Source organism: Musa acuminata, chromosome BXJ1-11 (genome assembly GCF_036884655.1).
Source record: "Musa acuminata AAA Group cultivar baxijiao chromosome BXJ1-11, Cavendish_Baxijiao_AAA, whole genome shotgun sequence".
NCBI classification, from domain to species: Eukaryota; Viridiplantae; Streptophyta; class Magnoliopsida; order Zingiberales; family Musaceae; genus Musa; species Musa acuminata.
Window position 1 is genome coordinate 1604873 of NC_088337.1, and position 24006 is coordinate 1628878.

Genomic DNA, 24006 nt, shown 5'->3' on the forward strand with positions numbered 1-24006 from the left:
ACATAAATCATCCACTAGCACTAGAAATGTGAAATATATTGAGGGTTTATCAGCATCTTTTCACCTATCATAGCAACATATTTGGAGTACAAAGAGCATGGAAAGTGTTAAAAAGTAGAGCGATATTTTTTGGTAGCAAGAAACTTCATCATTTACGTAGGTGAAGCAACTTCACAACAGTGTCACAAGGTTCGTGAAGATGAACACACGAATGCTGATCATTTATGGCTATTGGACAAATGCATCACTGCATGTGCAACAAGAAGAAAATCTCACTGCGAGGACTCTTTGGTTAGCTATAGCATCTGCTGATCAGAATATTTTTGTTGAGGATCAGATTTTTATTTGCATGATGTGGGTCCTCTGCCAAGGTATGCCTATGGTGATCATCATCTTGCGCCAAGAGAAGACTGGAAAAAGAAAGTTGTTAGATATTGGTAAAAAAATGGAAGAGAAAACTGAATAATTGATCGTTAACTTGCTCAGTATCGCATCAGTTCATATACTTCAAATTGACAAAAACATTAGAAAAACTATTTGCATGATGATACCTTGACTCCTGGGGGAGGTGTTCCTGTTTTTGCTGCTGCTGTGTTACCAAAAATGAATTTACTTTTCTTTTCTGCAGGTTTCAAAATTTGGAATGAACACATCAAGGTTTCATCAACACTCATCATGGCACCAGCATTGTCAAATTCACCACAGTAATTTGGTGCCGAGAAGATTGTTACAAGTTGCCTATCAGCAAAGAACTCATACCCATCCTCCACCACCTACCAAGAGAACTTGAAAGATATTGACTAGGTTCAACATAAAAATTAAATCAATGAAGACAAATTGAGAAGGACAAAACCTGATGAGCACGGCAGATAAGATCTAAATCATGTTTCTGAAGAAACTCATTGACTCTATCAGGCCCAAAAGTATATGAAACTCCCCTATCATTCATTCCCCAACCTTGAATCTCCTTACTAGGGTCTGACCACAAAAGATCGCAAAGCAATCCATTATCTGGCACATCAGTAGGAAGTGCTAAATTTCGAATTTGATCTAGATTATGTAAGTCAGGAGAAAGGCCACCATGCATGCAAAGGATCTTTTCATCAATAAGAGCTGCTACAGGAAGACAGTTAAAACAATCTGTGAAGACCTTCCAAAGTCTAACATTAAATCTTCGTTTACATTCATCATAAAACCCATATATACGGTTAATCGATGCACTCTCATGATTCCCCCTCAGAAGAAAGAAGTTTTCTGGGTACTTGATCTTGTAGGCTAACAGAAGGCATATAGTCTCTAGGCTCTGTTTCCCCCTGTCCACATAATCCCCTAAGAATAGGTAATTGGCTACAGGTGGAAATCCACCATACTCAAAAAGCCTCAAGAGATCAGAGTACTGGCCATGAATATCACCTGTTTGCAAGAAATATCATATCAGACCTAACCAAAGAAATAAGGTCAGCATTCTCAAAGACTACTTAATAAATAATTCCAATTAGAAAAAAGCTTTCACAATCGATTAACCACAAGAAAATGGAAACTGTTTGTTTATAATCCTGCAATGGAGTACTACTCCACTTGGGTGCTCACTATTTAGTTCAATGGTTGAACCAATTGAGCTGTATTAGGCAGTTTGTTTTCATTTGACCAACAGACAGACAATGCATCGTGGGTATTGGTGACCGGAATGTCCAGTGTAACATAATTGAAGAACAGCTCATGACATCAGTACCAGTTAAGTTTTCTATGTTATTGAAATCAAACTAAATCATAATTATGGTAATCTATATTAAATTAATTTCCTAGTGCAGCTGTCTTTTATCTTCCAACATATAATTTAACCTATGCATTTATTTTATCAGATATTAATATGTTAGTCCCCATTCAAGTTTCAACTATAACATTGCTATATGATAGAGATATCAGCTTGTCGAACCCAAACATATTAAAAACATATCAAATTGCAAATTTTGGTTTGGAATGATGCAGCTTCCACAATGACAATTCTTTGCTTCTGTTTGATAAGTTGTGAAACCATAACTGTTTAGTGATTTCTATAAACAGGACAAAAAAACAGTCCACACCTAGATGTCCTGGTATAAATTGAAAAGATACAAAAATGTGATAAAAAAACTAAAGTAATATGTTTAAAGGGTGGAATAAGACCTTAAAAGTCTAGGTTTAAGTTTGTAAAGTTGGGACTATAGAACGATCGATACTTTTCATTATTATCTATGAAGGCTAGATACAAGAGATGAAAATGAAATATTCAAGAGTAAAAAACAGAGCATGGAGGAGGCAAAAGAATAGTGAATGCCAAAAGCGACAGGAGAACAGAGTAAGGAAAAAAGGTTCGTGAGAAAAAGGGGGAAACAAACAAAGGAGAGCTGTTTAAATTCAGTGCATTCAAAGGCTATAAAAAAAACATTTAGTCGATAATAATTGCTTCGCATTACTAGTAACCATTTATGAATCCAGCTAAGCATTGATTTAAAGTAACAAAAGCAACAGTAGGAACTATGAAAAGTTTTTATTTAGCCAAATAAGTCTCTGGATAATTTTCCATATTCAATGCAAAGTAAAACTAAACAATAGGATTAGATTATTCACAAATCCTGCAATTTACTCCTGAGTCATTCAGAACTATTTTAAAAAACTGTTAAACAGCACCATTCTACAATGTCACTCTACAGCTTTTCTCCAACTTTTACCCTCCTAGCTTAATTCTGTATGTGAGGGTACAAAATATAATAAAACTTTACATGCTCTACATCCTATATAAATTCTGTAAATCAAAATCTTTATCTTCAATATGTTCTAAATAACTTCTTTTACAACTATGCATAGTAAAATTTTGAGAATTTCTACCAAAATTTCAGAATATTTTCCTAACTTCAGACTTTCCTTGAGGATTATTCGTTAAACCTAAGAAAAATAGAGATAAATTCCATGTCCTTTTTCCATGATATCACGTCTTTCCTCCAGGATTATTCATTCTAGTGTTTGCTTAATGGTTCAAGTTATCCTATACAAACAAAATCAAGAGTTGAACATAGGGAACAATTACACTTTACAATTGCTTCCACAGTAGCACTCCCGGCGCAACTATAGGATAATAGCAGAATGAATTCAGATAATAGCTTAGTCCGACCCCATAAACATCTTTCCTCACATGCTTGAAGTAGGAGGACAGACTGATTGGTTAAAACCAAACTAAAACAGTCAACTTGGTACAGTTCTGAATTTCAGAAAATAGTTCAATTTTTAAAAGGTTAAATACTAAAGGATTACAGTTGGTTCAAAATTTTATATTCTGAAAGTCCAAACCAACCTATAATTCGATATCTTGGCTATACCTGAAACCATAGCTCCAGGCATAAGAGAAGTGCATTTTTTGTTTGTCATATATAATGACCCATCACTATGGGTCCACAAGAACAATGATATGCAATATGTAGGTCTGAAATTATCTCAAGCAAATTTACGGGTTGGATTTTCAATTTCTTATGGGTCACATCAAACCCAGCCATGCATCGTTCTATCCTTATACCAAAACAGCATCCAAGGTTGATTTTTTTCCTAATTTTCCCACGTCAGATTTATCTCAAAATTTAGCCACTATAATTGCGATCAAGAAATTTAGCGGAGATATTTCACATCAATCAAAACGGTCCAAAACAAGATCAAAGAGAAAAAAGAGAAAAAGAAGAAATAGGGAAGGAATTTACCGCAAATCTTGATGGGCGCTTCCAGCTCGAGCAGATTGGGCTGCTGCATGAAAATGTCCTTGGAAACGACGCAAAGCTGCCGGATCTCCGCCTCCAACAGCCGCACCTGCTTCCCCGCTCGACTCCCCTTCGCTTCCACCAGCCGATGGATGATATCATCCAACGATGCGGAATCCATCCTCCAAGCACAGAGAAAACTCCCAACTCCACCCCCCAGAAGAACCCCAAATAGAAGAGAAAAGGAACACCTCAAAATAGCAAACTACAATGCAACAAAGATCCGACCTTTCCCCGTCCTAAACCAACCAGGCGGCTAAAGAGCACAACATTCCATGTTCCCAAAAAGGGAGAAACCGCCTCTCCCCCGCCCTCGCTTTTCTTGTTAAAACCAACAGCTTTTTGAGCATTTTTCTCTCCCTTAATCGCCCGTTGGATGGATCGATCTCTTAATATCCCACTTTTCCTACCGATCTGGACTGAGACGAAAAGGGGATTCCCCACCGCTGGCTCCGTTCTCTCGCTGTCTTATTCATCTCCTCTCTCAATGCTGCCAACGGAGCGGACGGAAGACAGTGGCGGTGGTGGTGGTGGGGGAGAGGGAGGCTGCCGACTTAAGGGATCGTGGGTCGGACGGCTAAGATCCTACATTTAGATTGATTGGACACTGACCGTCAGATGAGAGATCGGCCACGACAGCACACTGATGGAAGCGGTGCGGCCGATGATCCAATAATTGAGCACATTAGCGACATTTGGTAATAACGGTAGTTTTGGGAGGGCTTTAAAGCTAAGATTAATAGATTTATAATCGGTATTTTTGTCCATTGCAACATATATATATATATATATATATATAAATAAACTCAAATTACCTACAGTTTATCCGTGGTGGAATGGCCCACAGAGGTACCCTTGTCCGCGTCCGATCTCGTGTGCCACGTAGAATGCTACGTGGCGCCTTTGTCATACCGCGAGAAGTTGGGATATTAAACCTCGTCTATTATTGTCCGAGTACGAGACGACAACGTGATAGCCTCTATTCAAATTAGATTCTTGGTTAGATTTGGATTAACGCAAGCTTTTATTGGTATGTGGATTAGGGGAGAGTCTTAACATCAATTCGAAGAAGAAAACCCAGGTGTCGTCTTGGAACCCCAAATTAGCCGTCACCAGTCCGCATCCAACCAGAGAACTCTTGATGAGGGGAGGATCTAACGGCAGAGGCCGCGGCCGCGGAGAGTCGAGGGCTGAATTCGGCGGCAGCGGCGGCGGCGGTGGACGCGGGAGGGGGAAGTATACCAACCCATGCCTGACGATGCATCAGCCCTGGGCCTCGCTCCTGGTCTACGGCATCAAGCGCGTCGAAGGAAGATCCTGGCCTGCCCCTCTCACCGGTAATCCTTCCCCTTGTTCTTCTGAATCCTCTCTGGCTATCTTTGCACGGTTCTCCAGTCTCTTGCCCGTGCAACAGCTGTTAGGGTCGTTGTCTGATCGGAACTCTCTAAGATAATTTTTATGTCTTGTATCACAGATTCTTTCTTTACATTACAAGCTCAAACCTTGTCACCTTTAAAAAGTTCCTTGATTCGATTTTTCGCGTTTGCCCTGGTTGCTTATGACTAACCATCGCAGATTTGAAATTGCTTGAGACGGTTTAGATCTCAGGTTTAGGGCTCTGACATTACTCTTCAGATTGTTTTAGTTTTTGAGTGTTCCTAATCCGATCACTAATATTTTTCTTGAGTGCTGGAAAGTTGGGATGCATGAATCTCGTTGTTTTCCTCCTTAATTCTTCTATTGACTATTAATTTTCTGGGCCTGACGTTTGTTTTTGTCTTCTGAAGGTCGGCTTTGGATACATGCTGCTTCGAAAGTTCCAGAACCTGAGACTATCAAAGCTATGGAGAATTTCTACAGGGAGATATATGCTGTGGCTGGGGTTAAGGATATAAAATTTCCAGAACACTATCCGGTTTCCCGATTGTTAGGTATGTCATCATACACCTTCTGGTCTGCTTATGTCTACTTGTATTCGTAAAAGAATACATCATAAGTCTGATCCATATATCAAAATTATGTCCATATTAGCTTACTTTTATCATCTTAATGATTCTGACCAGTTACCACAAGTTGCAACTAAGGAGCTCTGTTGTGATAAGGGCCTCTTATGGTTGTGATTCTGAGGCTTTTTGTATGCGGCCTTGAACACATGGAAAGGGTTTATGTGTTTTGCAATAAGAACAACTGAAACAAATAGAGATTCAGTACCTTGTTATTTGTGTGTATAAATTCCCCATTGTAGCCCCTTCAATATAGTTCACAATACCATAAGGCAAAAAAATTCAACTTACATGATTAAATATTGAAGCAAAATTACTTTCCCCAGTTTTTTGTTTTTAGTCTTCCTTTTAGAAATTTTAGAAAGTTGCAAGAAGCAGCATAATAAGGCTTCTTGCTATACTATGGATAGAGGCCGGATGAAATATCATGCCTTAACATCTAGATGAACTTAAATTCTAGGATGACCATGTTATTCAATGAGTAATTGACACACAAGGATAGAATTTTTATGATCCTTAAACAAATGCCATGATCTTTTCAAGGATAACATCCTCAAGGAACCTAAGAGCACAATTGAATGTATGTGGAGATTTCTGTAGTAAGATTCTTATTTTAACTAGGATAGAGTGATGAAGTAATTAACCCAGAAAGTATCGATCATGAATTTTGGGCTAAATTACTTAAAACTTTCATATGAGTAACCCCAAAATGAGTAATAATATATATGATTTTGTTACTCAAAATAAAGTTTTTTGGCACAAACCAACAAGTAATATAAGTTGAATTTACTCATTCATTACAATCTTGAGAGTCGAGGGACACATGAGATACTGTTTCTTAAAGTATATGTAAGTCCAGGTTTCTTTGAAGCTGTTGAGAAACAGAATGATCAGAAGAAAAATACAAATGCTTCCAAATGACATTAGAATTTTGGTACATAAAGATGCTTAAACATTCAAGAAAGTGGTCATTGGTGGAAGAGTGCTTTATCTGTTTATCCACGTACCATGAGGAGGAACAACTGCTGCCTCCTCAGTTTTACATTGTACTGCAAAATTATCCACTGCCTTCTGATATCACGTCAGACTAGTGATTATTAAGATATCAGAGATAGTGAGTAAATATAGAAGGATCATTTTTAGGGCATAGATTGAAAAGCTTACATATCCTTTTTCCCAATAAAGAAATATTAGTTGCTGATTATGAGGTCAAAGCTCTTGATTTTTTGCTACAACTACAAGAACTACATCCTTGGAGACTCACAGTAACCAGTGCCACAGTCTTTGGTCTTTCCGGAAGAATGTTCTTTTAAATAATCAATTCTTGTGATAGGGTATATGCAAATTGAGTGGTTGCTGACTAGATCAGCATGATGACATTACTAGATCAGCATGGTAACCAGTACCATGAATCCAGCTGTGATACACTAGATCAGCATGGCATCATTGCAAGAAACCCAATTACTTGGAATATATGCAAATTGAATGGTTGCTGACCATTTTGGTATATGGGGATCATTAACTTGCTTATTTTCTTTTCAAGTCAGTACCGCTGTTTAATGTAGCTGCCGCCAACACGATTTACAGGGTAAGTGGGTCCTAATGCTAGCCAACCAACTAAAGGAGACTAACATATTGATGTCTTGGGTTTCAATCTTTTTTTGGCTCATGAATGAAGGTCCAAATGGATTTTAAGTATATTATTTCGGCTTTTATCTTCTTTTCTAATTCTCCCCATACTTCAGTTTCACAACTTATGCCTCTTCTGTAACTCTAATAGCTTTTGGTTGGCAACAATTTAATTGAGGTGTAGTGCTAGTTTCGAGTCTCCTAGCAGGAGTAGTGGGTTCCACTTGCACCTCTATTGATAGAAGTATTCAAACTTCCATCTGAAATGTATAATAGTCAAATATAAAAAAGTTGTCTGAAGATCAACTTGCAAAGGATAGCAAATCCTCTTTCAAAAGAACCAAAACCTTTGTGATATACTTCAACAGATAAGACACTCATCGTTGTAAAGGAACCAATTTCCTTTACCATGTAATAGTTGTCAATGCTTGCGATTTGAACATAGTACCAGTAGAAGAAATTCTTTTTAGAACTATTCAATTTCTAAATATGAAGTTATCCACTGATGAAATCCTGGACACCGTTTTGTATGATGATGATCATCATCATAATCATTATGAAGTTTTAAGAATTTGATTCACTTTTAGACATCTACTCCTCACCTTCAGCAGGCAACAATTACTTCAAAGACTCTTACTACAATTGACTCTGTTATATTAATGTTGGAAGTTTGTTTCCATAATAAAAATCATTGTATTCTGCTGGGAAGGAAATTTCTGACTGCAGTCTTAGGATATACGAGATGATTCCCATCAGAAGGGAAATAAAAGATGGGTGCTTAATGAGCAATGGTGGACTACAGGAGGAAGTAGATTTAGTGATAGAAGTTTGACTAGTCTACATAGGTACTTAAAGCTGGAAGTTATTAAATGTTTTTGTCCTGATGGCCAAGTGTTATTGTCCTCTGATTAAAAATATCAACTTTTGTTTATGTTTTAGCTTTTGTGACTTTTCTTTTGTATGCTTGAATCATATGGAAACTGGCTTCTGCTCAGTTGGCATGGAATTCAAAAAAATGATGATTTGAGATTACATTTTCTATAGTTAAAAAGAGCACTTACTTTGTTGGGACTTTGGTGATAGTGATACTATTTCTAAAACCTGATTATATGTGTTTGCAATTGTAGGTTGTGTTGAAGTGGTAGGCTGTGTTAAATGTGAAGAGCTGGTGTGCTGGGAGGATGTACCTGAGTCGGTGAGGATTGTTTTTTCTTCTTTTCTTACACTGTTTCCGCTTACCTTGTTTAATATCATGTTAACTATCTTTGTTGTGTTTTTTTACCAATGTAGGTGAGACTTGAAGGCCAAACAGACTTCTGCTGGTTGTGTGAAAATCCTCAGGTATTTATGCACGACTTCACGGTTGTTAGTGATGAAAACCAGAGCTTAAGCACCAAGGAGTTCTAGGATCTTTTTGTGTGGTGTAATTGCCATTATGAAGATATTTCCTTCTTTTTATTTTAGTTATGATTATTGTTATGATAACATGAATGCAACCTCTGAAGTTGGCAGCATTAACTTTACATTGCAAGACAATGTTTCAGATTCATGGTAAATTTGACCTGACTTTCTGTTACTTTCTGCAGAAATTATTAATTCCATTTGAAATGCGTGGTTTTCAGAAAGTCTATAACTTGGAAAGAAGGGTAATTGGCACAAATTTCTGTTGTTATGTAACAAGGAAACTTTTATCATGTCATCTGCTTCTTTGTTCCTTTTCTTTCCTTGCCTCTTATATCATAACTGTTCTGCTGTGTTTACCTGCAGATTCATGATGTTGCAGTAAGAGGTCTTATCACTATCCAAGGCCCTTTACCCGTAAAGTTTCCACTTCCAGATCCCCAGGATCCTTTTTCGCTAAGGCCAGGATCTCTTGCATTACACTTCAGTAGCTCCAAAGCACCTGAAGTGGCAAAAACACCTAATGTTAGTGCAGCTATAGCTGCTGCACGAGCTGCTGCTACACAATTCTCAAGGGAGGATCAGATTGCCACGTCTAATAGTTACCAAACTAATGTAACTGAGAAGAGCGAGTTCGGATCGGCAGAAACCAGTCATGCTGGGACTAGAAAAGAAGGCAGAAGGTTGCATGATTCACATAATGAAACTCAGGGTCTTCAGGCTCTTAACTACAATCAACATACTACTCACAAAGAAAGAGATGAAAATAAGAGATATCCCAGTGAGAAAACCAGCAGAGGCTCTAGGTCGGACCCTGGAGCTTCTGGAAAGGTCAGCACTACTATTTCTTGATGCTTTAAGGTTTATGTTCTTACCCTTTAATCAAAGATAGGATCTCATACTTTAAGGCATTACAAAAATCCTTTTCTTCAATAATCTTTCATCATGTCTCTCTTTTCTCCACTTTGTGCATACCGTGGATCGAACTATTGCACTATAGCTGGTTCCTCTTTCAGACTTTTAACTACTTCCAGGCATGTTTGACATGTATTATTCACATGAATGATCAAGCACAATAAACAAGCCTAGGGTATCTGTCTATGAAATTCTTTGCAGTATCCAAGGTACATAAGTTATAAAAAATTATTTGAGTAAACCCAGAAGTGTAATATAAAGTTGCAAAGTTTTGAGTCGAGAACCAATGCACTTACCAAAGGGATCATTGGTGGTCTACTTATAAGCATGGAATTGAAAATCACGGTATATTGGCCATACATGAGTGCCAGTTGCACTGGTACTGGATGGATACTAATCTTCTTCAGCTTTGGCCAAATACTGACCCTATATTCTGTAATATTGTTTCGTTTGCCTGACTGGGTTCCGGTACTGGGCTCAGTACCTGACTGGTACCCTGCTTTTAAGCATGCCAACATGTAACATATGCTTGAACTTTTATCTGTACATTTCAATTATGCTTCTAGGCTTACAATTCAGCCGAAGAATGCTTGTTAGTGTATGCTAGATTAATGGTTTCAGAAGAATGTTTTCTGATTTCGTATGTGCATCATTGAATATGCCATGCAGTATTTTTGTGTGCTACCATCAGCATCTACTTTGTTTTTGTTTTTCAATGGCTTGCATTACCTTGACAATCAAACACCTCTACTTTGTAAATCTGATGAATTTACTACTTTTGTCTTGCCAGCACAGATTGTTCTCTCAGATTATTTACTGATTCTCTGATTACTTAGATTTTTTCAGCAGCACTGAATGGATTAAGACTCGATCAAGTACCCCGGACGCGAGAACCAAGTGTGCAGCATCAAGGCTTTCTGAGGCAATGAACTCTGTGGGAATCATTAGAATATAGCTTAGTGGATTGATCCCCTAATTTTGTACCCCTCCGAAGTTATTGCAGAGTTACATTACCTAGCCAACCATTTCTGTACAGGTTCCTGACCCATTATTCATCACCAGCAGGTACCACTTATGAATAGAATAATTGTAGGAAGTCATGCGTCAGCACAAAGTTGTATCTTGCAGATTGTCTGTGCAACCCGAACTGTACTTATTACTGATTTCTAATTGTTATTTTTTCATATGGTTTGCACATTTTACTTCTCATTACATTTGAGAAAATTTTAAGACAAGCTTTCGAGCTACTATTATGGATTGTTCTCCAATAATGTTGTGGTTCTCGAACACTGTTCCTAGTCACCCTAGAAATGTCAAGGATGGACAGGCAAAAAGATAAAAGAACAGAAATAAACAGTTGACCCGAAAAGATCCATCGAACACAGAATCTACCTCTGGATTTGTCGTCCAATGTGTGTCTCCGACGTCCTGCCGATTGATGCTGAATGAAGCTCGAGAGACTGTAACTCAGCTCAGGACCTTAAAAACGAAAGAATATCTTAAATATTGATGAAATGATTACAATATTTTAGGCTTGAATTTTATCTTCATCGTCCTTAGTAATAAATAAAGAGAGGGAGCGTCGACTCGTTAGATCATGGAGGAGACATGAGGTGGTGGACATGAGCAGAGCGTGATGGGAATGGAATCTCGTTGACCACGACTCGTGTGATCCCTCACGCGTCAACTGGTCGATGCAGATCAGAGATTGTTTAACTGGTGTGCCAGTTGGACTTCTGGTATACGTGTTGACTTTCTTAGATAGATGTCCGCAACTCTTATCGACACTTACAAACTACAAGATTTATGAGAGAAGCTTGTGATGACTAGAAAGTGCACAAAACCCTCTCCCTCTCTGCTCGATCCAACGCATGTGATTCAGTGGAATCCAACAGTCGTCCTTGTTCGCCCACTTGGCTTAGTGGCTTCTTCTTTCCCCTTCTGAGAGTTGTCTTTTCCTCTCAGTAGGCCCGAGCTGCCCGCCTTGATCTCTTCCACCTTGATCGCTTCTTGATTTCTGTTGGTTCTCTGTTCCCACACTTTCCTGGCTTCCTTGGGAGTAGGCTTCTTCTTTCCTTCGTCTCAAGATCTCTTCTGATGATCTCTCTCCAAGTACGCGAACAGTTCTTGTCCTAAAAGGCTCATCTTTCTATCCCTCATCTCCAATGGATGCGTCTCATGTTGAACCACCGCCACCTCCACACTCCTCTGCTTCCGTCACCAGCTTTCCGGTCCTGGCCATCACCATCTTGGGCATTCTGACCACCGCCATGCTCCTCATCGGCTACTACGTCTTCGTCATCAAGTGCCGCCTCGGCTGGCCGCGCTCTGACCTCCTCCGCTGCCTCTTCTCCTCTGCCGAGTCCCGCCGCCATCGCCACCTCTATATACCTCCCGTCATCCACGCCATCGCCACCGAGTTCCACGGTCTTGATCCGTCGGTAATCCGTTCCATTCCCGTCATCAAATTCACGAGAGCGGGCGACGGCGACGCCCGACGGAAGACGTCCTTCCACGACTGTGCAATCTGCTTGAATGAGTTCCGGGAGGAGGAAAGGCTCAAGCTGCTTCCTGACTGCTCTCATGCCTTCCATATCGACTGCATCGATACCTGGCTCCAGTTCAACGCCAACTGCCCGCTGTGTCGGACGAGTATCACGAGTTCTTCTGTCGGCTTGGCGACTGATCACGTCGTAGTGCTCGCTCCTCGACGTGAGCAGAGTGGAAGCTTCGCGGTGGATGTGAGGGATGAAGTTAGTGACCAAACCTCAAGAGGGGAGGCAAGCAATCCTTCGCTGTGGAAGAAGAGGAGGAAGCACAACAAAGTGGGGAGCATGGGGGACGAATGCATTGATGTCAGGGGAAAGGATGAGCAGTTCCGTGTTCAGCCCATAAGGAGGTCATTCTCCATGGACTCATCCGCCGAAAGGCAGCTCTACCTGTCAGTCCAGGAGGAGATCTTGAGACAGAAGCAGAACTGTTATGAAGCAGGCAGTGGTGAAGGAAGCAGCAGCAACGTTCGTGGCGGAGACGGTGGCGGGAGCGGAAGAGTTCGGCGGTCATTGTTCTCGTTCGGCCGGAGCTCCAGGATTCCGGTCCTTCCAAGGCTGCTTGATGTGTGAGATATGAGACGGTAGCTGCTGCTAATGTCATCTCTGTTTCGTTCTTCGGTGGTCTTCGAAACTGGAAGGAGTGTTTGTAATAGATTCCGATACAAAACCTTTGTGTCAATGACTGTATACGGATTTCAACTCACGAGAAGCTCAAGCGATGTGTCGTTTCGCTTTCGGTGGGCACAATTAGAGGCATCATTACTGGAACTGATGGTCTTCGAAGTTCTTCCAGCTTTCACGGCATGTGAACCTTGCAGATTTGCTTCATGATCGCTGACTGACGTCTGAGTCAAAATTGCCAAGGCTACATGAGAAATCGGGAGAAAGTGGGTCAGACAAATGATCTCTCTTCCGATCATCGAGCACACAGGTGTGCCAGTCAACGCTGGTGTATGTTCACATGCGCGTACCGCAGGGAACTGTGTGGGTATTAGAATTGCCTCAACACTGCAGGAACGCATGTGCCTCTGATGATGTGCGGAGAGTTGTCATGAAAGCACTCCTGACGACCTAAAGAGAGGAAGAGTTCCCCATCGACAATGGCAGTTCGCATTCAATTTAGGAACAGAAACGCTGCAAAGTGATCGAGAACTCCCTCTACCTCGCAGTTGTTGTGGTTGCAGAGTAAATGGGTGGGGGGAACGGGAATGCTTTTGCAGACATAAATTCCCAGTTCGGATGTCCACGAAGGAAGTACGGTGTAGCATTTGATTCCTACGTCTTCTTACTGCGTCTCTTAGATCTTTCTTGGCAGCAATCGTGGGAAAAGAGAAGAGAAACCATGATGGAGAGGTGCAATATCTAATTCTCTTAATCTCCGACCTCCTTTGTTTATTAGACCGGAGCTTGGTCAACTCTGACTAGCATTAGATCTACATCAAATATAATGTTACGCCAAGAAGTAGAAAACATCAGACAAGGTTGGCATCATTTGATTTGCCGCTATGCAACAACAGCACTGGAAACAAGACCTACTGCAGTCAGGGTTCGTACAAAGACCAGAGCTGCTCTGATTTCTGACAGACAAATAGAAAAGTTGAATTCACATCACTGCTGAAACAGGGATTCGAATCAAGAAAGCTCGTGATGAATCCGAAGAAGAAAATGTTTCTCTACTCGGATCTCTTGATTTGAATCAGTAAGTCTGACTCGAGACTCTGATGCAATCAAGACAATGCAGAGACGAGAGTGTTTTGTGTTTCAACTCTAAGAGCATGGGGCTGGGGGGAATATGCCTATTAGAATTCATGCATTAGGCTTCAAATGGTGAGGAATTCATTCATCATAAAATCAAGGATATGTCTTTGTCAATCTCGAGTCCCTTTCAGAAGTTATAATCTTGGTGTGCACTGAATCAAAACTGTGAGCCTTTTGTGGCTAGTTACTGACCAATTGACAGAAAATTCATGCAGTATTCCTTCAAACCACTTTAGCTGATCTGCTTCGCCACCTATGCTCTGGAAAGTGTGCTGGTTTCTTCTTTTCCTGTTTCAGAAGCCACAAACGAGGCCCCTTCAGGTGTCATGTCCTTCTCTTGATCTCTTTCTTTCCCCCAGAGCACCAAGTACAGTCCAATGGCGACAACTATGCCTCCAATGATGCTATAACAAGAAAGACAACAATAATTTGATCTCAGAACTCTCATGCTGGTTCATTTCTTCTGTACAAGTCGATCTTCGTATGATAAACTGAGAGATTTGTGTTCGATGTGTACCTTCCCAGGAAGAGTTTTTCACCAAAAGCAAAGTATGCTAGAACTGCAACCATTATGGTGGCGAGAGGGTTGAACATGGTCACAAAAACTGGTCCTTTTTCCTTGGTGCACCACAGTTTTATGTAGATGATCAAACCAGAGCCGACAATTCCCTGCAATATTGTCCACACAAATATAAATATACTGTGCCAAAAGTATGAGTCGACATCTTCATGGAAAGGTGTACTTACAGCATACAAGATACTCCATAGTTTAACATCAAATCCAAGCTTCCATGCTGCTGGTTTGTGTTCTACAAATGCTGCAAAAATAGCTGATTGTGCACCCCCAACGAAGCACATCCATGCAGTAAGTGAAAGCTGTGCTGGATATCTTCTCAACGTTATTGCCTGTATGTTTAAACATAGAGTAAGACTGATCTGTCCGCCTGTCACGCCTCCATGATGTTTAGGTTGGTGATTCTCTTATTTGCTTTTGGGTTTTTCTTCCTCTGCAGTTGAAACGAACGATTCCATGGCTTGCTTGGACGAGAGGAGAGAAGTACCTGCATGATGTACCATATGGACCATGTTATGCAGCTTGCCACTGTAAGAAGTGATCCTTTCAACCAGTTCTCATGGATGGAATTTCCATGGATTTGAATTAGTGGTCCATAAAAGTTCTTCATCGCTGGTCCTTTGTAGAGTGTCATGGTTGTAACACCGGCCAACGACACCACAGTTCCGGCAGCCTTTGCCACCCCCTTAGGGCTCCCAAGATCAAGACGCTCCATTCTAAACCAAGAAATAGCCATTGGAGCAGTGAGTTTACATTCTGCAATGAATTGCCATGAGTGACATGTTCTGTGACCAAGCAGACTGGCAATGACAAGAGTCATGACATGTTCTGTACCTGAGCAGGATGGCAGTGACAAAAGTCACGGCAGCGATGGTGTTGATCATAGAAGCAACAAAGGTTGGCGAAGTGTATTTTAAGCTTGCAAAGTACATGTTTAGAGTTAGGCTGACCCTGTAGGATGAGCAGATAACAACAGTGAGTTCAGGTATTAGCATCGGTTAAACTACATGCTGCTTAAGATGTTTTCCTCTCACCCAAGAAGGGAAAGAACACAAATCTCCAGGAACAATGCCCATGTAAGCTTTGGCCGTAATTTTCTGCCACAAGGTAGAAGTGAAGATTTGGGAAACAGTCTCGGGATTAGAATTCACATTGTTGCTACTGGTTAGTAACAAAAAGTCTATGTACCTCTCGAGGAAATAGGCAAAAGGCCACATGACCAAGGCGGCAACAATGTGTCTGTAAGTTACGAAGACATGGGGATTCAATCCCTGGTTGAAAGAGGCTTCTGTAATGAAGTAGAGGATCGTGTAACCTAATTGTGCCATGGTCATGAGAAGGTGTGGCTTAAATCTCCTGTATGTTCTTCTGATTCGTGTCATCGAAGGCGCCATGGCTGTGGTGGAGCTTCTCTTTCCTTCCTCTCTGCTGCCGCTCTTGCTGCCACTGGTTTCTGAACGCTATGGCAAGTGAGGTTGTAGCCTTCGACTACAAATAAATGGGTCTATCTCTTGTCATTCTTCTCGTATATTTTTGGCACAGCTGGATTCTTGCATCACCACAAACTCGTTTTTAGTAGAGTTTGTGTTCTACACGCACAAGCCTTGCTGCATTTGTTTCTCAAAGTCTTTCCCTGAAGGACTGCTGCATTTTGCGTGCGTCATGATACCATCTACATCTGAAGGTTGCATCTGAATACCTGCAGCAGCGAACACTTTTTCGGCTAGTTGTTACGAGGAATATTTTTTTTCTTTTACCTTGAAACTTTCAGGTTACATCCATTTAGGATTGGTAAAAAAATTACATGGACTGACCTCCGGGAGTAGATTTCTGCATGTTGTTGTGCGGCGAGAAAAGTCTGCTGATAACAGTTAAGATTTTCCTTGATAACAGTTAAGATTTCTCCAACTACACGAGGAAATATCGTAGTTCTGTTGAGAAAAATCCTCACCGTGTATAAATAAGGAGCACCATATGAAACATAATAACATCGTAGAATTTGACGTTATTGTGAACTTTTCTCCGTCGGAATCGATGGATTAGCTTTTCATTTCTCATTTCATTCAACTTCTTTAGGAAATATCTGACTTTCTACCTGATGATCAATTACAGCTCAGGATGTTGCTTGTGAGCATGAAGAAGATTCATCACTCATTCCTTTACACTTTCATGCATAACAAGAAAGGTTTTTGCTCCAGTAGAACTCCGTTATCAGTATTGATTAGATTGTAAGGTCTGGAATATATATGCTGGAAAGCTGAAGACCAGAGAACTCTCTGCAGTGGAGAAAACCGTCACTTGTGGAATGCAAGAAGCATTTTGCAGAACCATTAGATTCCACTGTAAGTTGTGTCACTGCTGAATCCGGGAATCCGACTACAAAATTAAATGGTTAGAGAGTGACAGGAAGTTAGCTAAATGGTTAGAGAAAAGATGTACAATGTTGGATAGAACAGGATATGCTTTGGAAGTCAAGTTACTGGCTCTTAGAAGAACCTTGCTGCTTGCCATTGCAGCAGTACAGGAATAGGTTCTTTGTCCTCCACAGGAGCATTCCTAAGTCCTGCGATTTCTTCTGCCTGCAGCTTCTAATTGCACCATCACAAGCAAGCAAACGCCACCTTCGGACATGGAATTAACAACAAGGAATAATACCACAATATCTATGGAAAATAAATTCATCAAATTTTGGTGATGTGCAGCCTGCAAAGCCCATTCTGTTCGTGTTCAACTTCATGCCATGACAACAGGACAACCTGACACGGGATATAGAATGTTTCACCAGCTGTGACCCTCAACCCGATAGAATCCTTGTTCCTAGTCAAAGTTCAACTCTTCCCAAGCGTAAAAACCTGCAGCTGATGAGACAGATGTTGACATCCCATGACCGTCAAGCTGCAAACTGTGTGCATGCACCAAAAAAAGAACAACCATGCTTAGTCTAAAACATAGCTTTGGTGGGTTCCAAAAGCTATCACCTTTAGGATGATAGGGGGGCCGGACTTAGAAAATCTGCTCCCATATCTAACTACAGCATTCTCATCTAAACTCTTCAAGTCTTGGCCAAGAAATAAATATTCACACTCGAGACAAACATAGTTTGGTTGAATAATAATAGTGATGATAATGAGAATAACCAGCAAAGTTTGGCTTGAAAGCGAAGGGATATGGTCATGCCCGGCTACCGTCAGGCAACTCCGCTCGTGTGGTCTTCTTTGTCTCCCTAAATCGTTGGGGGACGTCAAAGGCTTAGGACGAGAAGGAAGCTGTCAACAATATTAACCGCTGCTGCCAAGTGCTCGAGGGTTGATGAGATGAATACAACACACGTGCGTCGGACCCACGTGGAACTGGGTGTCGGCTTGACCGGTCTTGGTTAGGTCGAGCCACAAGCCCTGCCAAATTTGACCGGCGATCTCCAACATTGGGATTCTACGTAGCTGTGTCTCCAACTTGAGTTATTGTATTCGAGAATCGAATCTATCAAGTTGAGAGGAAACAAGAACATGAAAACGAGGAAGGATCGCAATCCAACTTGGCTAGCTGTAGATCATCAGTGAAGATACACAGTCACCGACGCGTTTTAGCTGTTGATCTGCACAGGAAGCATACAGCTCTTCGGTGGAATAAAAGGCACCGAGTCGTCGGAAGCAACCATGACTCGCACTGCTCGCTTTGGGTTTCTGCTAAGCATTGACAAAGAATCTCGGGATTAAGGAGGGATGACGATGTAAAGTTACCGTGTCAAGGAAAAGTTCAAGAAGGATAGGCTAAGTTAAAGGAAGTGAGTGAAATCTTGGTCAAGCAGGAACATGAAGGAAATGCATGTGTGAGAACTAATGGACAAAGTTGATTTGATTTTTGGCAGGATAATTCAAATGAAAGGCTACAACATAGATGGGCGGCATGACCATCTCTATGGAAAACTAGTCTCCGTGCCTTGTGGTTTGTCAAAGTCTAGTTCCTAACAGAGGGAACAGCTGGGAGATCAGTGAAGACCTGTAAATATATCACTTCTAGTAACAGGTAACTTGCATGGCTGTGGAGTAAGATCAATGATGTACAAAAGCTGTTTCTACTTTGCATTCACATCATGATTCGAGGTTGTGTGAGTACAAAGCAATCTTAATACCTCAATGAGGCCTCTTAGCGGCACGCTAAAGAGACAGGTAAGTAAGCGATCGACAGTCATCGTTACATGTCAGCTTTATCGTGCGTGACACCATTAACAAAGTTCCCTCTATTTCCCCCATGCTTTCCTTCGAAAGCTGCTCTGCTTTCAGATCCCCAGTATACTCCAAACTTTGTCTCTTGTTGGATTTGCTTCATCCGACTCTCGACTTCTACGTCACAGCGTTCCCGGAGCTCCTGAACCGTTGAGCAAGAGACGAGTGGGGATTTCTTGGATGGAATCTGAAATGTGTATAAAATAGGGGACGAGGTGAAAGCGAGGGTTGTGCATGACGTTGTCGGCCATTGGAAAGACAAGGACGCATTAATTATCGAGGAAATGCTGTCGATCTGGTGTTTATAAGACTGGTAGGTGGTGCAACTTGATAGCTCACGGTTGAACTACACCGCCCAGCATTCGAGGGTTGGAGATGGCTGGATTTGGGTCTCCCTGCGGAGCCTGCAAGTTCCTGAGGCGGAAGTGCGTCAGCGGCTGCGTCTTTGCTCCGTTCTTCCACCACGAGCAAGGCGCTGCGCACTTCGCGGCTATCCACAAGGTGTTCGGGGCGAGCAACGTCGCGAAGCTGCTCATGCACCTGCCCATGGCGGACCGCTCCGAGGCCGCCATTACCATATCCTACGAAGCACAAGCTCGGCTCCAAAACCCTATTTACGGCTGCGTCGCCCACATCTTCGCCCTCCAGCAACAAGTGAGCAGCTCGAGTGCTTGGAATCTTGTCCTCGGTGCCTGCTAATGCTTTGCCTTGTTCCGTAGGTTGTGAATCTACAAGCTCAGGTGGCCTCTCTCGAGGCACAAGCAGCACAAGGGCTTGGGAATGGCATGACCGCGAGCCTAATTCGTGAAGAAGACAGGCTCTACAGTGCACTGCAACCTCGTCAAGATGATCTCCAGGGCTTCATTGATCAAGCGAGGCCGTTTTCTTCGAGCCCCCCATCGGATGTGGAGTGCATGAACAGCTACAACAATTGGATTTCTGAGGTCAACTTCGACATGGCCGATGAGGATTTGGCGTTGGGGATCGAGAACGAGACGCTCTCACCGATGGCCTGCTTTGACATGCAAGACGACTTTTGGAAGTCAGTGTATCACGACGCGAACGTCCGCCATTGATGAGCTTGTGGATTAGTCGTCGTCTACATCGATTTTTTGCTGTCAGTGTTTGACATGCATAAGATTTGCATTCTAGTGGAAGACATACAATTAGCAGGAAATCGACGAGGAACGTCATTGTACCAGCTAGTTCTAAATAGGACGATGAAGTACAAATTTATTAGGGTTTCTTTCTTTGCCCGGACCATAAAATCTAGGGAAACATACATGTCTTTTTTCCTTTTACCTATTTTTGAATAAACTGTATATTGGATGAATAATGCGCCCATCATACAGCAATATGATGAAGCAATCAAGTCACAGGATTCACGAATCTTGAAGCTTTGTGGCGTGGGATAACGTCACGAAGCCAGCCCAAGTGGACAAGGAAATTATCTTTCCATTCATTAGTATGAATATTTAATTAGCATGTACTGTATCAATAATTATAAACTACTCCTACAGTTAGCTATTATTAGTATTTCGATCCTCATAATTTTAAAAATAGTATTAGGATTCTTATACTTAATAAAATAAAATATTTAATCATAATTTTTCTCGTGTCGTCGATTTCGTTGACAAAAAAAAATCGTACATGCTATCACGTACAAAACTACATGAATGAAAAGAATAATTTTTTTAATTATTAATTTTATATAAACTTTTTTTTCTCGTTGGTTCGAGTGTCTTTCATAGAAACTTCGCATCGCTTTACTTCCCTCCGATTCCTTCCCCTATGGTAATGTTGTGGATGATTAATCATAACTATTTTTTAAACTATCGAGATCGAAAAGTTAATCATAATTAACACAAGGAATAATATGTAATTAGCTCGGACGGGACTAAAGGACTCTGTACTAATATCTTTGGATCAAATCAAAAGACTAGTAACCAAGGATTAGATTAGAGGAGTGGGCTAATTCTTCTCCAGCTTACAGATCATAACAAAGAAATCCATGTCCACAATTCCAGCCAACAAAGAAGTGATGTTGAGGAAATCAGGTGGGCTTGATGGGTGAAGCAGGCTGGAATTTGGTAGATATGGCATGCAGAGTACCTGAGGCCTACTTCTGCTGTTCTTGATAGAATCGCAGGCACAACATATTTTGCTGCAAGAGTAAAAAAGCAAGTCCAATAAAAAGCTTCTTTCGGTGTGCAACCTCCTTCCTTCTTTATCTCGAATGCTTTCGTATTGGTTGACAGAAACCTGGATTGCGTTTTGAACAAGCAATCCAGGTTATACGACATGAACTCTATATATTTGGCAATCCTTTCGTTACTCGTTCTTGAAACAGAGCATTCGAGTTCCTTTGTCTGAGATCGCACAACTGTGTGACATGAAAGTTTAGCAGCACAGCACAGCACAGCACCAGCAAAAGAAGCAACTTTTGAAGAACAAAGGTTTTAAAATAAAAGGTCAGTCAATCCACCAAATCCCACTAGAAGAAATGACGAGAGGAAAGCCACTGCAGCTCACCTACGGCATTAACAGAAGCACCATCACTTTCTGTGACTTCACTGAGAGAGGGAAAGGAAGGGAAGAAGGTGACAAAGAGAGCCATGCAAAAAGGCTTGAAGAACACAAACACCTACACCCGGCAAAGCCTGTTGGGTTGGGTTGGGTTGGGTTAGGTCCCAACACTGACAATGTTCACCACCATGGGAAAACTCCAAAGGGATGGGAGCTTGTGAGATGGTAGGGGAGGAAGCCAACCTAAACCATTATAACCTTGTTGACCTGTTTTGTTCATGCTTGGCTCTACATTTGTGGTTACATTTTGGGTTAGGAACCAATATGTGTAATGCATCATTCCATGGAAAAATTAAAGAAGAAAAAAATTATCCTTTATTATTATGAATGAACAGCCTTTTCTTAAAAAAGAAAAATTTTACCTAAAGAAATTTTTTAATATTTTTTTAAGCAAGAACTTTTGTGTGTCTTCTCCATGATCATTATATATGAACACCTTTCCTTTTTTTTTTTCCTTGCCTCTAATATGAACTCCAAGAATGACTGCCTAATCCATTCAAAAATATTGAATAATTCTGATTTATTATATATTCCAAGAGCTTATTATTATTATTATTATATATATAAGTATTTTATTATATAATAATAATATAATAATAATAAAATAATTTTTTTTCAAAGTAAATCAAAATTGAAGTTCAAAATCTCTTATACATCCTATCATATATTAGAAAGAATTATATGAAGACTTGTAATTTTGTTTTCTCTACACCTTCTCTATTTATTGAATTGAATGATCAAATCTTAATATTCAAGAATATCTTTATATACTTAAATTTTTATTTAAATATTTTAGTCCTATTAGATTTCTAAAAATATTTTATCAACCCTAACAATATAAGATTCCTAATGACAACAAGCTAATAATAATCTTCACACAATCCACCTAATGTACTTCAAAACTCATCAAGATCAAGGTGGTGGTAGATGACAAATAAGTCCACTTTGATAAGAAAAATATACATAAATAAATACATCGAAAATAATTATTAACAAAAGATAAGGTCTCGTTCTTGAGATCTTCATATGAATACGTGGAGGTTACTTGAAGTAAACCACTAGGAATAAGTGACATGGGCGGCTAAAACTCCAAACGAAAGGCAACAAAAGACTAAGAATGGGAAGGGAAAAATCTATGTGAACTTGTCGCCATCCGTCCACACTGCCGTCTCATGCAACCTATATTTTCTTTCATGTGTTGGATTTTTTGGGCATGGTATGATAGTTGTGCCATCTCCATCCATCCATCACAAGACAAAGGAAAGTTTGTCACGCCACTCGCACGACACGTTCTCCTTTTGAAGGGTGCGATTAGCATGGTGGAAGGAAGAAAGAGAGTAGTGGTTAATGTCCATCGCTTTGACTTGAGAATTTGTAGTCTTCAACAAACCCACATCTCAACTTAGCATTCAATTAGCATCATCTTGGCTTAGTTGTTTGCATCTAGTTGGCATGTTGCACCCACGCGGAATTGGAAATTTCCATGTGGAAATCCAACCACCGGACTTAGCTCCGGTTGACTTTGACTCCTAACACGGTTCTAGGGTTAGAATCCCATGTAGTTGTTCTTTGGATTCCTCTCTCTCTCTCTCTCTCTCTCTCTCTCTCTCTCTCTCTCTCTCTCTTTCTCTCTCATATGCTTAATCTAATGAGATCTATCCATACATGTTAGCTTATGATAAACGATATCATTCGATTTTGTAAGATTATCTTCAAAGAAAAAAAAATTCAATGATGATCATGCTTTTTAAGTGATAAGGCATGATTCATTGGACCGTTAAGAATTTTATTTGATTTATTATAGACTTAATTGATTTTGTCTATACCAAATGGTATCCGTATCATATCTATGATCAATTTTATCATAACCTTCAGTATATTAATAAATATTTAAAAAATTAATTAATAAAAATAAATATACTAATAAAATATTATGCACGTTTTATTGAATTGTAACTCAGGACTAGTATACTTTATTAAATCATTGATTAGTAAATAAAAAATGATCCCCTTAGTTTATTGACTAATATCTTCGACGTAAAATTTTATATATATATATATATATATATATATATATATATATATATATATATATATATATATATATATATATATATATATATATATATATATCTCTCTCGAGCCAACGAGATAATCTCAAGGAAGTAAAGAAAACCTAACATGAGAGTTGTGGAGACTAAAATTGGGGAATAGGAAGCAACATTGATAACAAGAACTAACAAAGAGTCAAACGCCAGCAACTGCCCCCCCATGTTGATCTACTTGCCGAGAAAGTCTTCCGAGGCCACATGCCAAGTTCTTCTACCTTGACCACCTTGGTAAGTCAACTTTTCTACCTTAGATTCATATAAATTGGAAGGTTTCCTTTATTATTTTTCCTTTTCATTTCATGTTTTTTTATTTAGTATTTATTCTAAAAAAAGGATATACTATTGAGATAAGAATGATAAGGTAGGCGCGTAAAATTAGTAAGAAAAATCATAAAAAATAATAATTAGATTTTGTTTTGATGAAGGATAAAAAATAAGAATGAATTGATAGTATTGACATATAGTA

General features: G+C 40.2%; 5 protein-coding genes across 7 annotated transcripts; 3 read left to right on the forward strand and 2 right to left on the reverse strand.

Annotated features, from left to right (window-relative positions):
- Window positions 1–15: 15 nt before the first annotated feature.
- On the reverse strand, window positions 16–4315 carry LOC135596796 (serine/threonine-protein phosphatase PP1 isozyme 3-like). The gene is made up of 4 exons (XM_065088951.1): window positions 3729–4315; window positions 854–1413; window positions 552–773; window positions 16–410 (listed from the first exon to the last, which is right to left on the reverse strand). The coding sequence occupies exons 1-4, from the start codon at window positions 3904–3906 to the stop codon at window positions 390–392; spliced, it is 981 nt and encodes a 326-aa protein (XP_064945023.1). The 5' UTR covers window positions 3907–4315; the 3' UTR covers window positions 16–389.
- Window positions 4316–4772: 457 nt separating this feature from the next.
- Window positions 4773–10930, forward strand: LOC135584260 (uncharacterized). 3 transcript variants are annotated; one of them, XM_065088949.1, is made up of 7 exons: window positions 4773–5122; window positions 5573–5716; window positions 8545–8612; window positions 8708–8758; window positions 9004–9063; window positions 9185–9649; window positions 10583–10930. In XM_065088949.1, the coding sequence occupies exons 1-7, from the start codon at window positions 4927–4929 to the stop codon at window positions 10586–10588; spliced, it is 990 nt and encodes a 329-aa protein (XP_064945021.1). In that variant the 5' UTR covers window positions 4773–4926; the 3' UTR covers window positions 10589–10930. The 3 variants fall into 3 exon arrangements, with proteins under 3 accessions (XP_064945021.1, XP_064945020.1, XP_064945019.1); XM_065088948.1 differs by having other exon boundaries at window positions 4775–5122; window positions 10580–10930; XM_065088947.1 differs by having other exon boundaries at window positions 4776–5122; window positions 10570–10930.
- A 630-nt stretch (window positions 10931–11560) lies between these two features.
- LOC135596797 (RING-H2 finger protein ATL16-like) lies at window positions 11561–12988 on the forward strand. The gene has a single exon (XM_065088952.1). The coding sequence runs from the start codon at window positions 11899–11901 to the stop codon at window positions 12853–12855; it is 957 nt and encodes a 318-aa protein (XP_064945024.1). The 5' UTR covers window positions 11561–11898; the 3' UTR covers window positions 12856–12988.
- A 1308-nt stretch (window positions 12989–14296) lies between these two features.
- Window positions 14297–16057, reverse strand: LOC135596371 (WAT1-related protein At5g07050-like). Its single transcript, XM_065088427.1, has 7 exons — window positions 15806–16057; window positions 15652–15714; window positions 15452–15568; window positions 15105–15333; window positions 14791–14949; window positions 14561–14712; window positions 14297–14447 (listed from the first exon to the last, which is right to left on the reverse strand). The coding sequence occupies exons 1-7, from the start codon at window positions 16009–16011 to the stop codon at window positions 14297–14299; spliced, it is 1077 nt and encodes a 358-aa protein (XP_064944499.1). The 5' UTR covers window positions 16012–16057.
- Window positions 16058–19196: 3139 nt separating this feature from the next.
- On the forward strand, window positions 19197–20179 carry LOC103970199 (LOB domain-containing protein CRL1-like). The gene is made up of 2 exons (XM_009383875.3): window positions 19197–19497; window positions 19563–20179. Exons 1-2 carry the CDS (start codon window positions 19219–19221, stop codon window positions 19917–19919), a joined length of 636 nt encoding a protein of 211 aa, XP_009382150.2. The 5' UTR covers window positions 19197–19218; the 3' UTR covers window positions 19920–20179.
- Window positions 20180–24006: the final 3827 nt, after the last annotated feature.